The sequence below is a fragment of the Manduca sexta genome, chromosome 4, assembly GCF_014839805.1.
Source record: "Manduca sexta isolate Smith_Timp_Sample1 chromosome 4, JHU_Msex_v1.0, whole genome shotgun sequence".
In the NCBI taxonomy this organism is placed as follows: Eukaryota; Metazoa; Arthropoda; class Insecta; order Lepidoptera; family Sphingidae; genus Manduca; species Manduca sexta.
The window spans coordinates 1,848,286-1,868,447 of NC_051118.1; the positions used below are offsets into that span (position 1 = coordinate 1,848,286).

At 36.1% G+C, this 20,162-nt stretch overlaps 1 protein-coding gene across 2 annotated transcripts in view; it reads right to left on the minus strand.

Moving 5' to 3' along the window:
• The window catches only part of LOC115444546 (rhophilin-2), a 93,212-nt gene that overhangs the window by 52,076 nt on the left and 20,974 nt on the right, over positions 1-20,162 (minus strand). Inside the window, exon 1 of one of the 2 annotated variants that reach the window (XM_030170365.2) lies at positions 3,380-3,468. The exons of the other annotated variant lie outside the window; for it this stretch is intronic. Within the exon in view, the coding sequence (XP_030026225.2) occupies positions 3,380-3,403 (24 nt within the window). The 5' untranslated portion in view covers positions 3,404-3,468. Of the gene's footprint in view, positions 1-3,379; positions 3,469-20,162 lie in introns of those variants that run through there. 2 annotated transcript variants of the gene reach the window in all.

Below are 20,162 nucleotides of genomic sequence, written 5' to 3' on the forward strand. Positions count from 1 at the left end.
TAATAGAAAGTTTGAATAAAATTACTTATCCGAATTTGAAAATTCTTTCACTAATGACAAGCAACCTTGAGTACTTTAGGTTTTTTATCTCGGAAATGGTTGTGAATGTGGGCGGAACCGCAAGCAAATGTTAGTGTATGATAAATCACTTTTTACATAACATACCTAATACTTTCACGTCACCATTTCCTTCCTCAGTTCTAGGAATGTTTTATCTATATCCGTGTTACATTTACATAAGTCTATAACTGGGCCAGTGTGGTGGACTAAGGTTTAATCTCTCTCAGTATCCACCAAGGCATTTCTCATGCGCTCAGTCTTCATACCGAATGCACGCCCACGAACGGGGAGAGATTTGTCGCGGCCCTAGACACACAGTTAAGTATGTATACCTCATGAATATATAACAACGGCGATAGCCTAGTTGGTTGAGGAACGGACTGCCGAGACGAATGTCCGCAGGTTCAAATCCCAAGGGCACACACCTCTGACTTTTCTAAAAAATTATATGTGTATTCTTTGTGAATTATCGCTTGCTTTAACGGTGAAGGAAAACATCGTGAGGAAACCTGAGAAATTCTCTATAGGAATTTTCGAGGGTGTGTGAAGTTTACGAATCCGAATTGGCCAGCGTGGTGGACTAAGGCCTAATCCCTCTCAGTAGTATAATACAGGGTTGATATTATACTATATATCTCATGATTACCAATTCACATTGAGCCCTATAAGGGCTTGCGAATTTTTTGTCTTTCTCCCTTCCGCTAACCCTAAGAAGGCTCCTTTTGCTTCCCCCACACTTACTTTACCCAGATATCCCTTCCTAACTTTCTTCCAGGCCCTGGCCGTCACTAAGCTGACTAATTTAGTATCCCATCCGGCGTGTTTGTATAAGACGGTCCTTGTCATACAAAGAAACGTAGCGTCATGTTAAAAATAAAGCTTGTTCCTTGTAATATATGAAATAAAAAAAAAAACCAATCCCCATAACCTAAACAATATGTTTCTTTGGTTTAAAATGTGGAATTTCAACCTTTAGTTACAATGTAGCATGTCCGTCATTATGTTGTTTGCGATGTGAGCAATTTTGTGTTTAAGGTAATGATCGTCTCTGCTGGTTAATTTTTTTCTGATAAACTACAGGGAATGCGGCGGTAGATTTTATAATAAGTTTGAAAATTTATGCACGAATCAATATTTTATAAAATACAATATTAATTCCTTGAATTCAGTTACATTTTTGAATTAAAGTCTCGAATTTTTATTGCCCGATCTGGGAGTAGAAACCTCGAACCGCGAACGAAGAAAGAACCTAGAACCTCGCGATAGGCGGACTTGGTACGCTGCTATTGGATTATTGGCGAACCTTTATTGATTAACGTCGCCTTATTTATATTAACAAATGTACCTAACATCGTTGGCTCCCATTACCAGGTTCTATGTTATATTAATTGCACAAATTGAATTATATAATTACATAATAACTCTCATAATCTCGAAAGATAAATAAAGGAGGAACTCTGTATTATTTTCTTTTCAAATTTTTATCAATATGAAAACTCAAGCGCGGTTCTGTGGCTAGCTTTTTTAGCTCAAATATATGTTGGCATATATTTTCCATTATTATTCGCCTGCACGAATTTTGTGGAGTACGACCTTTGATATGTGAGCTATTGGTTCACCATAGCTGGAATAAGCTGTTATATTTTTCATGGCCTAGTTATTCCTTATAAATTTTATCCCTAATTTAAAATTGCCCATAGTTATATAAGTAAATTTAATTGTTATTTAGAAATAATATTTAGTATTCCTTTACATTGTTTTGACGTATCATAAGTGCAACTTTGTTCGCCTACGTGATAAATAAAGTATATACATTTTAATTTTTTCAGGTGTTGTCATAAAGAATATATTAGCACCCCATTCATGAATACATTGTTTTCTAACAAAGCAACTCAAAATATTTATTTTAGCCATCATTTTAGCATTATTTTTTGGATAAACGACTAGAACATATTAGTGACATTTAAAATCACAAACATAGCTATTTCAGCGTATATTTTAATACTTAATTGATAAAACAAATGTCAAGTGTGCAACGAAACATGTTAAATGATTGCAGGCTTAATAAAGCATTTTGCGTAATAAACGAGATAAATAGCAGTGCCGAAGAATCTATATAATCCGATTCTTGTTCGCTTTTGTAATTTATGTAAAATCTAATTCATTAGAACGATTTGCAGGCAGCATTAATGCAAGTACCTATATGTGCAGGCAGTATTAAGCATATTAGTACTTATATGTTGTGTCGGGTTACCTTTTGGAAAACTGCACCTTTCCCCATTGGTAAATAGATCTATGTTACAATGTAAATTTGAATTATTGGTTGTTTCTGATCAGTTTCCGCCCAGTCTAGAACTTGGCGAAAAGTGGGTGCTCAGGTAGCACCTCTGCCTACCGCTTCGGAGTAAATGCATGATAGTGTTTGTATTTTGTGTTAGTAACCCTGTAAGGGTTTTTAAGTTATTTCTATTCAAAATATTATTTTATAATATAAAAAAATAATGAAATAAAATATAAAAAATAACAAAAATTCGCTCATGAATCAAAAATGACTGCAGATTTTTCCTCCCCAACGAATTTTAGGTAAAAATAAGGATTAGCTCAATCAACCACAATACAATATTTCTTAACAATCCAAAAATAAACTTCATGGTAAGTAGAGTTCATTCAATCTTAGTTAATTCTAAACAAAAAATCATTAGATGCAAAGTACTATAAATAAACCTAATCAATTTATTTGTATTCCTAAGCTTTAAAGAAGGAAATCCCTGCTTCCTGGAATAACAAATGACATCCTACACACACCAGCTTGTAAACGCAATCCAATAACTAGACCAACGACTATCCATTCAGTACTTTATTTGTATTATATTATGGTTAATTTTACTGTACTCAAAAATATCGTTATTTATTATTTTTATGTTAAATTTTAATTATGTTCCCTGACAGTTAGATAATTTGACACAAAGACAACACTATGTTAATGATGGATAAAATATTTTTGTTTAGGCGTCTTGTATATTTTTTAAACCAAAATTGTAGTTTTTCAGTCTAGATACATGATAGACAGTGATGGACAAACCATTGTAGCAATTTGAAGTATCAAAGCGCTCTATGTTAGAGCCTTGCATGATCGCATGACTTGACTGTCGAATATATTTTCGGTTCCATATATAGCTCTAATAATGTTTATAATTTTTGATTTTAATAGATCATTATTACTTAACAATATAGAAGAGACAATGTTCTATCCTTAATTATTTTTCTGTATAATGTTGATATAAAGATTAATCTAAAAGTATAAATATAAAATTCAAACCTCTTTAAAATCGATAGTTTTCATTATTAACACTTTTAACACATGGCACTGCACTACACGGGCGCACGCGCACAGGCAACCTCACGACTGAATCGAGAACTCGCTGCGTGCGCCCGCGCACCGCAACTTGCGTTAAGGCCTATACATTCATGTTATAATCTTAGAATTAATGTAAAATCAATATTTTAAGTATAGCCAGTTGTTTATAGGATCAAAGGGGTGAATAGGGCCTCAAATCATTAGACACAATTATTTATCTTTATCCTTTGAATTAAAAAATAATATGTCGGGTCTGGTAGAGTAGTGAGTAGACCTGGTACCCATAACATCAGTTTAATCTTAGCTTGTGTACCAGCGTTCAAACAAAAACTTCATAATATCTTGTTATTGCATTGTACCAATTAGCATAATGTTATTTATAAGTATGTACAGACTTTTGCCTTTTTGACTTTTTTTAGATCTAAAGTCACGTGAAATACAAAGTCGACGTAAGTTAAATGACATAAAAGCCAAAGGAAATATAAAATTGACGTTTAATCAAATGACGTATTGTCAAACTAATGAGGTAGATTTTGATGGATAGAACTGGAGATCGAAGGCAAGCCTTTAAAAAAGGTTATAGAAAAAGGTATACATCCCACAGGTTAACATTACCACAAGATCGATGAAGCGGTATGTTAGGTCCTACATTATCACAGAGGAATAGGCAGTAACATTATTCATCATCATCACCACTTCAGCCGGGAGTCGTCCACTGCTGGACATTGGCCTCCCCCATTGAGTACCACAGGGACCGGTTCTTCCGCCCTCATCCATCGGACTCCGGCGACCCTCACCAGGTCGTCGGTCCATCTCGTGGGGGGCCTGCCTACGCTGCGTCTCCCGGTTGGTGGTCGCCACTCCAGAATTACAAGGCACTTTTACATTGCGTTACTAAATGAAACCACATATTCGTCTTCATCTCTGCTAACATTGAGTCAAAACTCATTAATGAATAAAAAATATTTTCGCCAGAAATTCCAGATTTAGTTTTCCGTTTTGCAGATAATTTTGTAGTTTAATGCGAATATGGTGTATTTCTGACTGAAAGTATGATGTCGCCGCTTCGACAAATTGTTTTCATGTAGTAGCAGTGGCCTTATGGCGTGTAAAATTAAAATTACTGTCATTAATATTTATTTTATGCGAAACTAAAACTTCTTTATTTTACATCTATGATTAGAATATCTTATTATTAAATGTTATTTTTAAGAAGAAAAGTATAAAATTCATTTATTAACGCAATATTAAAATGATTGTATTTTTGATGTATCAGAATAACTGAGTATAAGGTGCCTTCTTTAACTTTTCATTCACATGGAGGTTATTTTTTGTAATTATTTAGATAATTACCATGTGTATGACATTGAAATTTCGCCTTATATTTTGTATAGCGCGTCGCAATCTGGCTTTAGCTAAGCAAAATAGACCGGCATAATTCTAGCAATTGTCGAGAGATGTAACGACTTGCTGTTCATATCTGGATTGTATGTACTCAGTTGTATCTACCAGGTAAAGATAAAAGATAATTAAATTTGAGATATCGAACAGTGTAAATTAATTTTAAGCATTTTCATAAAGCCTTGAACCAAATAACTTAATTTTTCCTATAAAAAATACGATATAACAATAAATTTATATGTTACATTATTAAGACGTATTAATTTACATATTAATGTTTCTTTTATTGTAGTTATAACATGATGTGAGAAATGGCATGATAATTTTAAGTTACGTCATCAAAGCATGTGTCGTTGTGTGTGCAACAATCATTGGGTAACTGGATAAATATTATTAGTTTGTCTATGTGTATGCAACAGTGTGTTATTTAGGTTTTGGTGTAAAGAACGAGGTTTCAATGTCACCCCACTGCAAAGAGATGATTTACCCTCGCCAGTCGATACAATTACGCCGGCTTGTTGGCACCGAATATACAGACTGATCCCAGAATGCGACACACTTTTCTTTCTAATAGCATTAAACCAAATATTTATTACTTCTACTATTAATCATTCACTATTACATTTATAAAAAGTCTAGAAAGTAATTATAAAAAACACTAAGTCTAAGTACATGATTATTAAAAAGTGACACAGAATTTACTAATTGTACTCACTATAGTTAAAAATGTTATTAATGGAAATGCGAGAATAATATGATGTTTGGGTACGAACATCGTTACCGCTGAATCGATATAGGTAAAATCCGATAACGTTGGTATTAACAATAGCCTTACAGCTAAGCTAGGACACGGGCTCTCTTTATACCAAATTTCATCAGAATCCGTTCAACATTTTCTGAATTATTTCCAACAAACATTCAAACATCTAACTTTCGTTTTTTGTTTATTTTTTTTTTTACTTTGTAAACTCAAACCTGGTTAGATACCATAGACATTCTCTCCCACTTTCGTTCGTTCCAATTTACCGATCATAAAATCCACAATCTAGAAGTCTAGGCCTTAAGAGGATGCGCTTGCTTCAATGCGGAAGCGACTGCGGACCCTCTCCCCTCCGCAAATACTATATCGAAGGTAACGGTAGCTGTGTACCGGCCGGGCGATTGAACTAATGTGACTTGAAGTAAGGTAAGTTACGAATACTTTTTGGATTTAATCTATGGTCAGCGGTATTTTTTGGAATACTTTTTGGTTTGAAATTTTGACTGTACCGAACCTTCGAATATATGACATTCTTAGTAAAGGCCAGGTTAATACCATGAACCGAATGCATGAAGATTGGTGAAGGAGGAAGCGAGAGAAGTATGCCAGTATCGTGCAAAGCAATTCATAGTCTCTGCGTACCCCTAAGGATAGAGGCGTGATACTATGTATGTATGAAATTGTTTGGTTATGTACCGGATTTAGGACTGATTCAATAAGATAATATTCGTCGCATAAAGTATAACACAAACGAATTAAAAGTAACAGTCGTATCAACAAAGTTGTCAGTTTGTCTTACTTTCATATTCAGTCAGGTTATAATTTATGTGATCTAATTAATTTTATTTGACGATTGAAAAATTAGCCCTTACAATTTTAAAAGTTCCGCAGGATGAATTCTTCTCTTTTCTAATCCTTTCGTTTATATTTATTATTAATATACGTTAATTTGTAACAGTCACTTGTAGTTAGAGTTAAAACATAATGGGGTTGCCTGTAAGAGATTGCTTTGATAAGGCCGCCTATTTACACTATAGATTTATTGAAATCGTATCGAAATTATTTATTTTTCTGTTTAAACTGGCCATAGTGGTCCACATAAGTGTGTCGTGTTCCGGGATCAACCCGTGTATATGCGGTTCCCACAGGCCGACATAATTGTGTCGAATGTGAAGGGGTACTCATCTCTCTATTGGACCCCACTCAACTTACCATCAGGTGCAGTGAAGTCACTTTGCTATGCCTGTATTAAAAAAAATGAAGACTCTCAGCCGTTGTAAAATGATATAACAATCACATACCTGCGCCTATTAATTAATTCTTAGCAAAGTTACACCATGTATTATTGCTATGATCGTTTTGGTAGGCACTTTTATGGATCGTCACTGGTAAATATTATGTATGGGTAAATACTTCTTATACATGACCATTAACATGGGTAAATATCATTCAAATGTCGGGTCGGTTAAATATACAGTTTAAAGACATGTTTACACATTTCCTGGCTCTTTTAAAGGCAAATAGCGTTAATTTATATTGAACTAACTTTAGCTCATGGCTCGTGCAAGAGATTTTCGTAATAAAAATCCCGATATATATTGTCCAGGGTCTTAATCTCCATTCCAAATTTCAACGAAATCCGTTGAGTAGATTTTGAGTTTATTGCATTCAGACAGACAGTTGCGAAGGGGGACTGTCATCGTTATATTTCAGTCAATTTACATAAAACCGTAATGCACTATTAACCTTAAATCTTCCGCAAGAATTGCACTATCTTTTAGTAAAAACTGTACACAAATCCGTTCAGTAGATTTCGAGCAAAACGATCACAGATAGACCGGTTTTGGGGACTTTGTTTTATAATATGTATTGTTTAGTGACCAGTTTATTTTACAAAGGAAGTTTTATAAAACTAGTAAATTATAATAATATAGTATCACCATAAAAGTTTTGAACAATGCCCTTCTTATTCCTAGTTGTGGATAACTTCAGACAGTTATTAAATTTTCGAAATCGTTTTGTACCTAATTTACGGATGCACTAATTATTATAGCATGTCTGTCACACACAAGAGTTTTTAAACAAAGGGCTTCTTGCTCCTAATTTTGGATGACATCAGACAAAGTGTTATTTAAATTTCTGAAATCGTTTTGTTCCTATTTTACGAACGCCTTAATGATTATAGCATGTCGATCACTGGGCGCAGGGCGTTCAAGGTTACAGTCTGGAGCTAGCTACGAATTTAATGTAATTAACTTGAAATCTAGTTTTTTGTAAAACTTACAACACGCTAAGCTTGTTTAGAAATTTTGTTAAGTAAAACAGTATCTAATAAATTTTAAATGTCGCAGGAACACACTGAATGCAAGCCGTTTTCGACAAGTCAGTCTGGAAATCTTTGGGGGAGGCCTATGTTCAGCAGCGGAGTTTATGTGGCTGATGATGATGACATTTGAAACTTCGAAAAGTCAAAATTACGTGCCTTGCTACGGGATTGAAGGCCAGACCTTCGTTTTGTACATCCCGATTGACGCATCGTAACACATCTAAAGGCAGGTATCGTGCCCAAAGTATAATAATAATAATATCAGCCCTGTATTATATACTGTCCCACTGCTGCACGGGCCTCCTCTACTACTGAGAGGGATTAGGCCTTAGTCCACCACGCCGGCCTAGTGCTGATTGGTAGACTTCACACACCTTCGAAATTCCTATAGAGAATTTCTCAGATGTGCAGGTTTCCTCACGATGTTTTCCTTCACCGTAAAAGCGAACGATAATTCACAAAGAATACACACATGATAGAAGTATAGATAAAGTACCTATAGATAAGTTAAAAAAAATACTATTGTCAAATTGTGCGACACGTACTTTGACACAAAAGCCCATGCCAGAGGTCACAAAAGGCATGGTATGGAAGGTCTTGGCGGCCTCGTGGCGACCTCTTGGGAGCGAGGCATTTCACTACCGTTTCATTGTTAAGAAAGAGATAAACATACATGTCCAGTGGTAGAGAGACAAGGACAGAAAGCTAAGCGGTTTTGATAAGATGGTAAATGGCAAGGTATTTTTATGGTAATAATATGATTGATAGCTAAAATTTTTGAGCTCTCAAGATGTATTAAGTGGTGATAGCCTAGTTGGATAGAACGGACTGCCGAGACGAATATCCACAGTTTCAAATCCCAAGAGAACATATCTCCAACTTACCTGAACCCTGATACCTGATAAATTCTTTATAGGAATTTTGAGGCTGTATGAAGTCTGCCAATCCGCACTAGGCCAGCGTGGTGGACTAAGACCTAATCCCTCTCAGTAGTAGAGGAGGTCCGTGCCCAGCAGTTGGACATTATACTTCTGATTTCTTAACATCTCATTCGCATTTATAATATTATAAGGTATAGAAAGGTATATATATCTACAGTCAGAACTACAGTCTTTCTCTACCCACCGGCAACCCACAATCACAGAGTGGTATGAACATATGGTTCAGAATGTGAGGTCACATGACACCTTAAGGCGATACCTCAAGGTCCATTTTCATACATTTTGTTTCACCTTTAATCTGGGTAAACTAAACAAGTATTGGCAAGTAAAGAATTTAAATTCACGTCTAGTTAGTGATTAGTTCTCGCAGTTGAAAGAAAAACGTAAAAATAATTAATAATCATGGATATTTCGGCCTTTAAAATTTCGTCATATTAAACTTTAAAGGCCGAAATATCCATGATCACAGAATTACAATTACTTTCCGATGTCCGAATTTAATGTAACAAAGCATATTTTCTGCTCCCAATTATACTGTATCTTCCTTTGAAAACTATATAAAAACAGTAGTTTCGGAGATATACGCCGACTAACAAAAGGAAAGAGAAAAGAAATCTAAAAATCTGATTTGTTTTCTATTACTGTTTTTTAGTTACACACCCTTTTTTACTATTTTTCTTTCAATGTACAGGCACACCGAGTTCTGCTGTTTTATTAAATACTAGCTTTTGCCGTCGGTTCCGCCTGCGTGACATAGTTTTACCGGCATAAAATATATTGTCCCGGGGTAAAATGTAGACTTTAGTACCCAAGAGTAGGAAGGCATAGGCCTCTCCCAAGATACGCCAGGTTTGTTTGTTTGAACGCGCTAATTTCAGGATCTACTAAACTGATTATTTCATTCATAGGAACCTCCATTATTCTTGGGTACTAAAGGCTACGTTTTGTCCAGAAGTAGACTGTGAAGGGCTGATGATGATGATGAAACAAACAAACGAAAAACAAATATTTCAGCTTTATAATCTTTGTATAAATACACACATGATATTTAAACATCGATAACACTTACTATCGTTATTATCCCTAATGCCACCCGCGGCGCTGGCGACGTGCCCACACTTAGCTCGCATAAGGTGTTACATACAATTCATTGATGCAAAAGGTATGCGAATAATCGATTCTTGCAAATTGGGGATTAAGATTATTACTAGTTTATAGAAAGAAAGGAAACATTTATTAACCCCATATACTGTTCAAGTAGCACATGAGATTTTTTTTGTAATCACGCCTCCATTCCTCGTAGGAGTAGGCAGAGGTCTAACCCCTCGAGACAATTTTTGTGCGCTCGGTATCCACATTGAATGCACGTCCATGTATGAGGGTACATTTGTCGCGGTCCTAGGCACACAGTTAAGTGTCTATACTTCACGGTTGCCAATTCACATTGAGGCCTATGAGGGCTCGCAAACATCTCCGTTCTTCTCCCACCACACTTCCTTTCGAGCTATCCCCTCCCTATTTCCCTAGAGATTGCCCTGATTGCTAAGCCTGGTGATCGCCTGAATTCCGTTCGCAAGATACCCCCGGTGATAACTACGGTGGCTCTCCAAAAAAACCCTCTTTGCCGAGTTTATTCAAATTGTTAAATGTGAGCCTATTGCCAAACCAGAGTACATTTCATGATAGCGAAATTAAACTCTATATTTTTACTGGCCATTACATATATTATTATTGTTATTTGCACTTATACAATAAATTTTGTACATAGGCGGACATAATGCCATAAGCATTCTCTTCCAGTCAACCTTAGGGTGGAGCAGAGATGAACAAGAATACAATTCCCTAATGCGATCCAATGCCTCCCACCCTATATAATTTCCAAGAAACACTCGAAAACAATGACAACAGTGAAAGTACGAGTGTTCAAACTAACAGTATTGTGGAACAGGTCCTTGCGCATCTTGCGCACAGTGACCCACATGCGTTCGCAGAATTCCATATAGCACCGAAAAAAACGTTATAGTGTTATTAACCTGAGTGATAAGACGAGTATGTCGTTTTATGGTTTTGTAAGTGCAGAATAAAAGTAGGTTTGTACTTCTACAAGCCAGCAAAAACTATTATCTATAAACATTCTTATATGATAACAGTCTTTGATATGTTGGGATAAGTAGGGTTCTCAAAGTTTATGTCGAGATGAGTTCGAACTTCTGATTTTCAAAATAAATGTAAGCGCTGCGCAAACGCTGGTAAATGATTACCATAGAACCATTGACGTATATTCTATAGACACGAACGTCCATATTAACTATTTGTTCAAAATCTGAACTAAAATAGCAACCAAAACGTCACTGTTATAACGTATAAATGTATATATTTATTCACTTGAACAACAAATAATTTTACTTATTTGACTAATATTTTTTATTCATATTCAGGTTTACACTTAGACTCGAGTTCTTATATGAGCGCCACTCCGTAACAACTACAAGCTGCCAATATTGACACCATACTAAAGTCAGTTTGGACGGATTGCAGTTCAATTTAGTTGGACACAGTTAATGTTCGGAACGCTAACTCTAGTACGTAGTACATATATATCGACGCATAGAACACATTAAAACTGTCATTTGCTCACAGCAAGTTAAAGCCCAAAAAGCGGCGATAGCCTAGTTGGGTGTGGAACGGACTGCCAAGACGAATGTCCGTAGGTTCAAATCCCAAGGGCACACACCTCCGACTTTTCTAAAATCATGTGTGTATTCTTTGTGAATTTATTGTTCGCTTTAACGGTGAAGGAAAACATCGTGAGGAAACCTGCACATCTGAGAAGTTCTCTATAGGAATTTCGAAGGTGTGTGAAGTCTATCAATCCGCACTAGGCCAGCGTGGTGGACTAAGGCCTAATCCCTCCCAGTAGTAGAGGAGGCCCGTGCTCAGCAGTGAGCAAGTATATAATGCAGGGCTGATATTATTATTATTATAGATAAGTTAAAGTTCAAAGTGTTACGACATGAGTCTCCAAGCAAAGTTGATCGCAAGTATTTCCGTTCAGACATCTTATAGCTAGACAAAACCAGTATCCGTCCATTGAATGGCATTACAACGCGCCCACACAATTGTTACACGCCACACCCGCGAGGACAACGTGTGGTTGGCGTTAGGAATTCGTACCAATGTACCGTATTTATTGTTTGACAGAAACATTCTTTGACGCTTGTTAATAGTTATCTGTATATATAAAAGAATCCTTATTTCCCTTGGTCACGCCATCACGCGTGAACGGCTGGACCGATTTCACAATTTTTTTTGTTGTGTTTGTTATTGTCACGAGAAGGTTCTTATGAAAGAAAAAAATCCTAAAAAATTGCGCGTAAAATTAGAAAATTTAAGAAAACTTAACGAAAATATTAATTTTATATAACTGTCGATTTTTTGAAATAACTGTCAGCGATTGACAGAATGCGCGCTGCAAATTCATAGTTAAGACGGGACAACGTCTGTCGGGTCAACTAGTTCTTTATAGATGTGATCGCGATATCTGTTTGAGGAAAGTAATCAATAAATTAGAATATCAATAAAAGGGATAAGGGCTCGAAGGGAATGGACCAAGATTTTCATCGAAATTATTCCTAAACAAACCATGTGATACCTCGTGTAGTATGATACCTTTACAACTATTCTTAAGGTTTGAAAATAAAGCCACGCTGTTGTTTTTATACTTTTAGCCACAGCGGTGACTTCACTGCACCTACTACTAAGTAGAGTCCAGTACAATGTCAATGGACGAGAGATGATTACCCCTCGGAAGTCGACACAATTATGCCGGCCTGTTGGAATCGGATATACACAGCGGAACGCGACACTTATGTGGGCGATTATGGTAGGCTTTAACACTTTGTATGGTGGTCACTATCCGGGCGGATATAAAATATATCCTACCACCAGCAAGGACTTGTAGAGTAACTATTGTTATATGATATTCCTAACCTATATTTTTTAAAAACGTATTCATTTCTTTACTGGCTACAGTATGATACTCTTAGTATTATGGGTTTACATGTTGCAGTGTAACTACTGGACATAATAAGACTTAACATCTCATGTCTTAGGATGGCGACCGCAGTAAAATACCAAACAATAATTCAAGGTATTGGATAGTCTTTCTACTGTTTATGGGCGGTCGTATCGCTTACCATCGGGCGAACGGCAAACTCGTCTCGTCAATCTTAAAAAAAAAGATAGAAATAACATTCAGTGAATTATCCGACAATGAAAAAGAAGTCAATGGTCGTAGCTTGTATGGCGTGTCGCTAAGCAGGTAAGGTTCCCATGCTCGTAATCGATGCCTATACAATGGTGTTTACTAGTCAGTTTCACAGAAACATCCGCTGGACGCTTTCTCGTGCGAATGTGTTTACTTGTATGACATACTGGGTTTTATGAATAGGGTAAGGGCTTGTTTCCTAATGTTGAGGTAGATATTCGACAGTTAAGGATCCCCTCAGCAAAATGGTGCCCTATTTAAGTACGTAGATATTATTCACCAGTAAAGGTGAACTCCCTAGCAAAACGGCGCTTTAGCCGTATTTTTCAAAGCTATCTACTCGAAATTTATAAGACATATAGAAGAAAAAAATAAATATCATTTCTACAATATGTTATCTTCATTTTAGTAGTTTTTTTTATAACAAGGATATTTTGTCATCAATTTCATTATAAAAATGACACTAAAATTGTTGATGCATCTCCTATAATACACAACATTTAAATTTGCAAAAACACTATTAAGTATACAATTTAATAAGGCATATTTTGGCAGTATAAAACATTAAAAAAGATCTCAAATTGATTTATCAAAGAAATTATTCCTAAAACTGCATATTCCCGGCGGAACTCGTGCGCCGATGTTTGGGATGATTGCTCAAGGTCATTTGTTTGGAGGAGAGTCTTAATGTATAAGACGAAAGTGTGAATTTTGATTACCATTTATTTGAGAGCTTGACTTTTGTTTGTCTCAGCCGTGGTTACGCATGCCTTGAATCTTTGGATTTTACTCTATTCCCCTTTAGTTTGTATAATTAGTAATTTTACAGTGCAATCGCCGCCATTTTGTCGAAATTGTGAGCGTACCGCTATGTCACTAGCTTGTTTCAATTAAATTTCGAAACTAAGTTTAACTGACAAATAATATTGTTAAACGAATCGTCCATTCACTTATAAAGAATAACCACTGCATCTTGTCAGAAATAGAACATTGTTATCTCACATATACTGCCGTGCTAAGCTCAAAAGCGGATCGCAAAAAAAAAATCAAAATCTTGATTTTTAAGTCGTCAGATAACTTAAAGAAATACCCATCCAATGAACTTACCTAAATAACGGTATCTTGTTTAGAACTAAACTTAAAAAAAAAAAAAACCTTAAAAGAGTGTCTCTATCTCAGTTTTACATACAATACTATAAAACTATTAGCACGGCAGTATACATATACAAGATCGTTATTGTTACATCACATGCCTCACATCATACTCTTTGTCTCTTTAATGATGGAGCCCCATTTACTTTAATATAACTATCGAACTATGGCGTGCCGTGATAATTTTACGGCATTCATTACAACTGTTTTTGTTTTTTTTTATTGCTTTGAATGACGAGACGAGCTTGCCGATCGCTTGATGGTAAGCGATACGACTGCCATAAGCAGTACTAACACCATCCAACACTTTCAATTACAAAGTATTGTTTCGTAGTCTACTGCGCTCGCCACCCTGAGACATGAGGTGATAAGTCTTATTATGTCTAGTAGTTACACTGGTTACAATGTCCTTCAAACTAGAACGCAACAGTGACTACACACTTCTGCTTGGCGGCAGAAATATACAATACGGTGGTATCTTCTCGGGCGGACTCTCACATATGAAAGAACTACCAGAAAACAGTAACTTTAGGAAAAAATTGCAACAGTTTTAAATGTATCTTAATTCCTAATACAGCTATTCCTTTATCGACCTATTTTAGCAGTATTCGTATGCCTTTTGCCGACGTCTTTATTCACGTGACAGTTTTCCCGCAATAATTCCCGCTAAATTCCCGGGATAGAAAAAAAAATCAAATCATTTTAGTTTAGACTTTCATCAACATCATTAGCCTGTATCTTTGTCCACTGCTGGACATAGGTCTGCTCCAATATGCGACATTGTTTTATTTTAGACTTTATTGTTTATAGAAATATGCTTTTTCACGTGCACGATTGCAAAAGGTAAAACGCAGTACGCATAGTTGAAATTTCACAAGCCTTGCACAAGCAGGAAAGCGGAGTTGTCCTTAAGAATGTTGCGATCGACTCTCACTTGAAGCCTGCTTGCGTCGAGCCATACGTGGATTCCAGAGTTCAGTGCCTTGGTTCAAAAGTTTTCTTGTATATTCACGCGTTAATTCGAATGGGTTGACAGAGAACCTTGTTTTATCGACTTGGTCGTTATATCACAAGTTAAGAACGAATACCGCATTACTCAAAAATGCTTTTAGACAAGAAAAAAGTCACTGTCAAGAAAAATATAAGTCGAATGTGTTTAAATAGATGTGTATCAAATTGATAAATACTTTAGTTATGGAAACACTTTTTTTAAAAGAGCCTAAAGTTAAAGACATAGGTATAGAAATATAAATGGCATTGCTTTTCAAAGCCCTGCGCAAACGACTTAGTTGAATACTCGTTTCATACATTTAAGGCTTATGGAATATACAAAAAATTATGAATTTCAAAAAACAATTTAAGGTCTTTTCATCGAAACATAGGTGAAAATCAAAATTTAAAAAATCAGTATAAAATCCGAAAATTTCTATTTCGATGACTAACCTTCGCGTCAACATCATTAGCTCTTATAAATAAATCAGATATGTTACAATAAGCATGCTACAAGTGTACAGACATTTCTCGTTGAGTTAATCGCAATGGTTAACGTTATCATGCGGTTTTGAAAGTGTAGCGGCAATTAGTTGAGGTTTTATTGACCGCGAACCATTTGGCTTTGATGGGTCTGGCAGTCGATTGCTAGGATAGGAATCATCTCTTGTTATCTATCTATACTATTATATAAAGTGGAAGAGTTTGTTTGTTTGTTTGTTTGTTTGTTTGAACGCGCTAATCTCAGGCACTACCGGTCCAAACTGAAAAATTCTTTTTGCGTTGGATAGCCCTTTGTTTGTGGAGTGCTATAGGCTATATATCATCACGCTATACCCAATAGGAGCGGAGCAGTAATGGCTAATTTCAGGAACTACCGGTCCAAACTGAAAAATTCTTTTTGCGTTGGATAGCCCTTTGTTCGTGGAGTGCTATAGGCTATATATCATCACGCTATACCCAATAGGAGCGGAGCAGTAATGGCCAATCTCAGGAAATACCGATCCAAACTGAAAAAATCTTTTTGCGTTGGATAGCCCTTTGTTCGTGGAGTGCTATAGGCTATATATCATCACGCTATACCGAATAGGAGCGGAGCAGTAATGGCTAATCTCAGGAAATACCGGTCCAAACTGAAAATTCTTTTTGCGTTGGATAGCCCTTTGTTCGTGGAGTGCTATTGGCTATATATCATCACGCTATACCCAATAGGAGCGGAGCAGTAATGGCTAATCTCAGGAACTACCGATTCGAACTGAAAAAATATTTTTGTGTTGGATAGCTCTTTGTTCTTGGAGTGCTATAGGCTATATATCATCCCGCTATGACCAATAGGAGCGGAGTAGTAATTAAACATGTTGCAAAAACGCGAAAAATTTATTAATTTTGAGAGCTTCTGTTGCGTGTGCTGCGTAAACGGTTAAAGTTATGCACCAATGATGTATGACGGGAATGTTCCTCTTAAAAAGTTCTACAAAAATATATTATAAAACAAAGTCCCCCGCTGCATCTGTTTGCCTGAACGTGTTAAACTCAAAAACTATCTAACATATTAGGATAAAATTTGGTATGGAGACAGTTTGAGACCCTGGGAAGAACATAGGCTCCCGGGAAAATATATAGCGTGACTTTTATAACGGAAAACTTTAGCCCGAAAAACTTTATAACGCGGGCGGAGCCGCGAGCAAAAGCTAGTACAAATATATACAGGGTCATTTTGACATTGCCTTACTAAATGAAACCACATACTTGCTACGATGTTAGTTTCAAATTTAGGTTTATTAAGAAAAAATTGACCACTAAGATTTTGCTTAAGTTTTTGTCAAAGATACTATCAAATATGTCCACAATTCCTACGTGCTATACGTTCCTAAATACTTGTGCAAGTAACTTTCCCGCAAGTATTTAATGCAACGGAAACAGTTTCCCAATATGGTCAGTTACTCTCCTTTACCGAGTATCACTCGACACGCGACCGCTTACATTCCCGGCTAAGTACTCATATCCACGCTCTAATGTTGAGACGTGCGGACCACTGGATTTAGTTATTTAGAATTGGTTTTGAAGTTGGAAGATCTCAATATAACAATATCAGCCTTGTATTATATACTTTCTTACTGTTGGGTACGGTTCTCCTCTACTACTGAGAGGGATTAGGCCTTAGTCCACCACGCTGGCCTAGTGCAGATTGGTAGACTTCACACATCCTCGAAATTCCTATAGAGAACTTCTTAAGATAGCCTAGTTGGGTGTGGAACGGACTGCCGAGACGAATGTCCGCAGGTTCAAAACCCAAGGGCATACACCTCAGACTTCTAAAATTGTCTGTGTATTCTTTGTGAATTATCGCTTGCTTTAACGGTGAAGGAAAACATCGTGAGGAAACCTGCATACCTGAGAAATTCTCTATAGGAATTTTGAAGGTGTGTGAAGTCTACCAATCCGCACTTAGCGTGGTGGACTAAGGCCTAATCCCTCTCAGTAGTAGAGGAGGCCCGTGCAGCAGTGGGACAGTATATAATACAGGGCTGATATTATACCGCAAAAGTATTTGTTTCTAAACAGCACGTCTCATAACTAACCTCTGCATCGTATCTCGGCGCTTGTAAGTGGCACAACGACCCGCTGGTTCGATTACGTATTGAAATCGAGCGGTGCCAGTCACCCACTTCGACAGAAGCGACCCGACTGGTTTGCTTTTGGGATGTTTGCTGGTAAGAAAGAAAGAAAGGAAATACGGTATTGAGGTAGCTCACACTAAACCTTAATTATAAGTATTAACAGTAATTACACCTAATAAAAAAAAAAAACACTAAAAATGAGTCTCTATTTCCCTGGGTCATGGTATCACGCGTGAATGGCTGGACCGATTTAATTTTTTTTTTGTTGTGTTTGTTATTATCAGGAGGTTCTTATGAAAAAAAAAATCAAATTGCGCGGAAAATTAGAAAATTTAAGAAAACTTAACGAAAATATTAATTTTATATAACTGTCAATTGTTTGAAATACCTGTCAGCGATTGACAGAATGCGCGCTGCAAATTCATAGTTGAGACGGGATAACGTCTGTCGGGTCAACTAGTTAATTATAAATATGAACAGAAATTATACCTGATTATAGTAATTTAAAATAAAATATAAATGGTAAACGAGTGTGATTGGAATATTGTTTTGGTCTATATCACGTTTTTTGTCCTTAAAGGGTCAACTTATATTTCTCACCATATGATAGGAGGCTAGGGGGAGTCTAAGCTGTAATTGAGCAGAAAATATTTATCACTTTAATTGAAGAGGCATGTCACATTGCTAATTGTAAAAGTACTACGACATTGTTTTTATTATATGCCGTATATCCTTCGCTAGAGGTCCTTAAATAAATAAATAAGTCAACCCGAGCTGTTAAGAGACCTATTAGTCAATTGAAAAGTTACATTTGGGGTTGCGTTTTTTAGAGGACACAATTTTTTTTTTTTTGATAAATAGTTTAAGAGATACATCGTAAAAACCATTTCAACCCCTATTTTCAAGATGGCGGCCGTGGGACAAGGGTGGCGACCCCACAAACTTGGTTTTAGCTTTACACTGACCCCCCCTACACTAAAAAAATAAAATTGCGTCCTCTAAAAAACGCAAGGTAAGGCCTAAAAAATGTAACATTTCAATGGACTATATACTCGTCACCAATCGTGCAAACGATATACTCATGTCGTCTATCAATTGTTTTCTCAACTTCCTCTCCCCAAAATACCAGCTACAGCCATTATTAAGTTGTCATCTATCGCGAACATACAAAAACTGAACAGAATACCCATTTCTAATTTATCAGCAAGTGAAAAGTGTTTGTTGATAAAAAAATGTAGTTATTTTATTATAATAGAGATCATAATGGCAGTAATTTGGACATTTTTCGTGTAGTGGTTTTTGCACACAATTTCATTTCTTATTACTACAGGATGATGTAAAGCGGTTCAATAAACGACAAATTTACCGCCATTTTCAATAAACGGACGATCGCTTTTTTCGATCTATGAAAGGACCAATCAGAGCGAAGTTTTTTATGTCGTTCCAAATGAGTTATTTTGATTGGTTCATTCTCTGTATCGGATTGTAGATTGAGATTGGGATCGTTTGCTGACTCAGAGAGGAGTTTGGTTATTTTATTATAAAAGAAGTAGGTACCCTCCCTTAATTTATGAAAAAATAAGCCCATCTTAAAGGCCGGGCATAATCATTTGCTTCCATTCTATATTTAAACAATGCAAAAACTACCGACAAAGAGTTTTAAACAATTTTTGAATCAAAAAGCGCATAGACCTGGTTCTCCATATAAAATAAGTATTATCTTTCTATGAGTTGATTGTCCAGTTGTTATAAGAAATTAAATGCTGATATATTTTTATTTATCCCACTGCACCTGATGGTAATAGAATGTCAACTGACGAGAGATGATTACCCCAAGGTAGTTGACACAATTATGCTGGCCTGTTGGAACCGGATATACACAGGCTGATCCCGGAACGCAATACACTTGCATGGGCCACTATGACGGGTTTTATCACCGTGTACGATGGTCGCTATCCGGGCGAATATAAAATATATCCTACTAAAAGTGTTACTAAATATCCCTTTTAGTTTAAACCACCTTTTTTATAACCACCTGTATATTGGTAGATGTATTGAAGATGAACAGCCTTTGTCCAGTGTCTATTAGAACATTGCATAACATAATCATTACTGCAAAAAGCTCAAATGCAAGCCTGAGAGTTACATAACAACTTGGAAAGTCAAAATTCTGAAAAAGATATCCATATTACCGGATATTACATGTAATTTGGAGAAAATTATTAAGCGTAGGATAACATTTTGTTAGTGTATTTTTTTTCTATAATTAATATTAAGTTCAACATT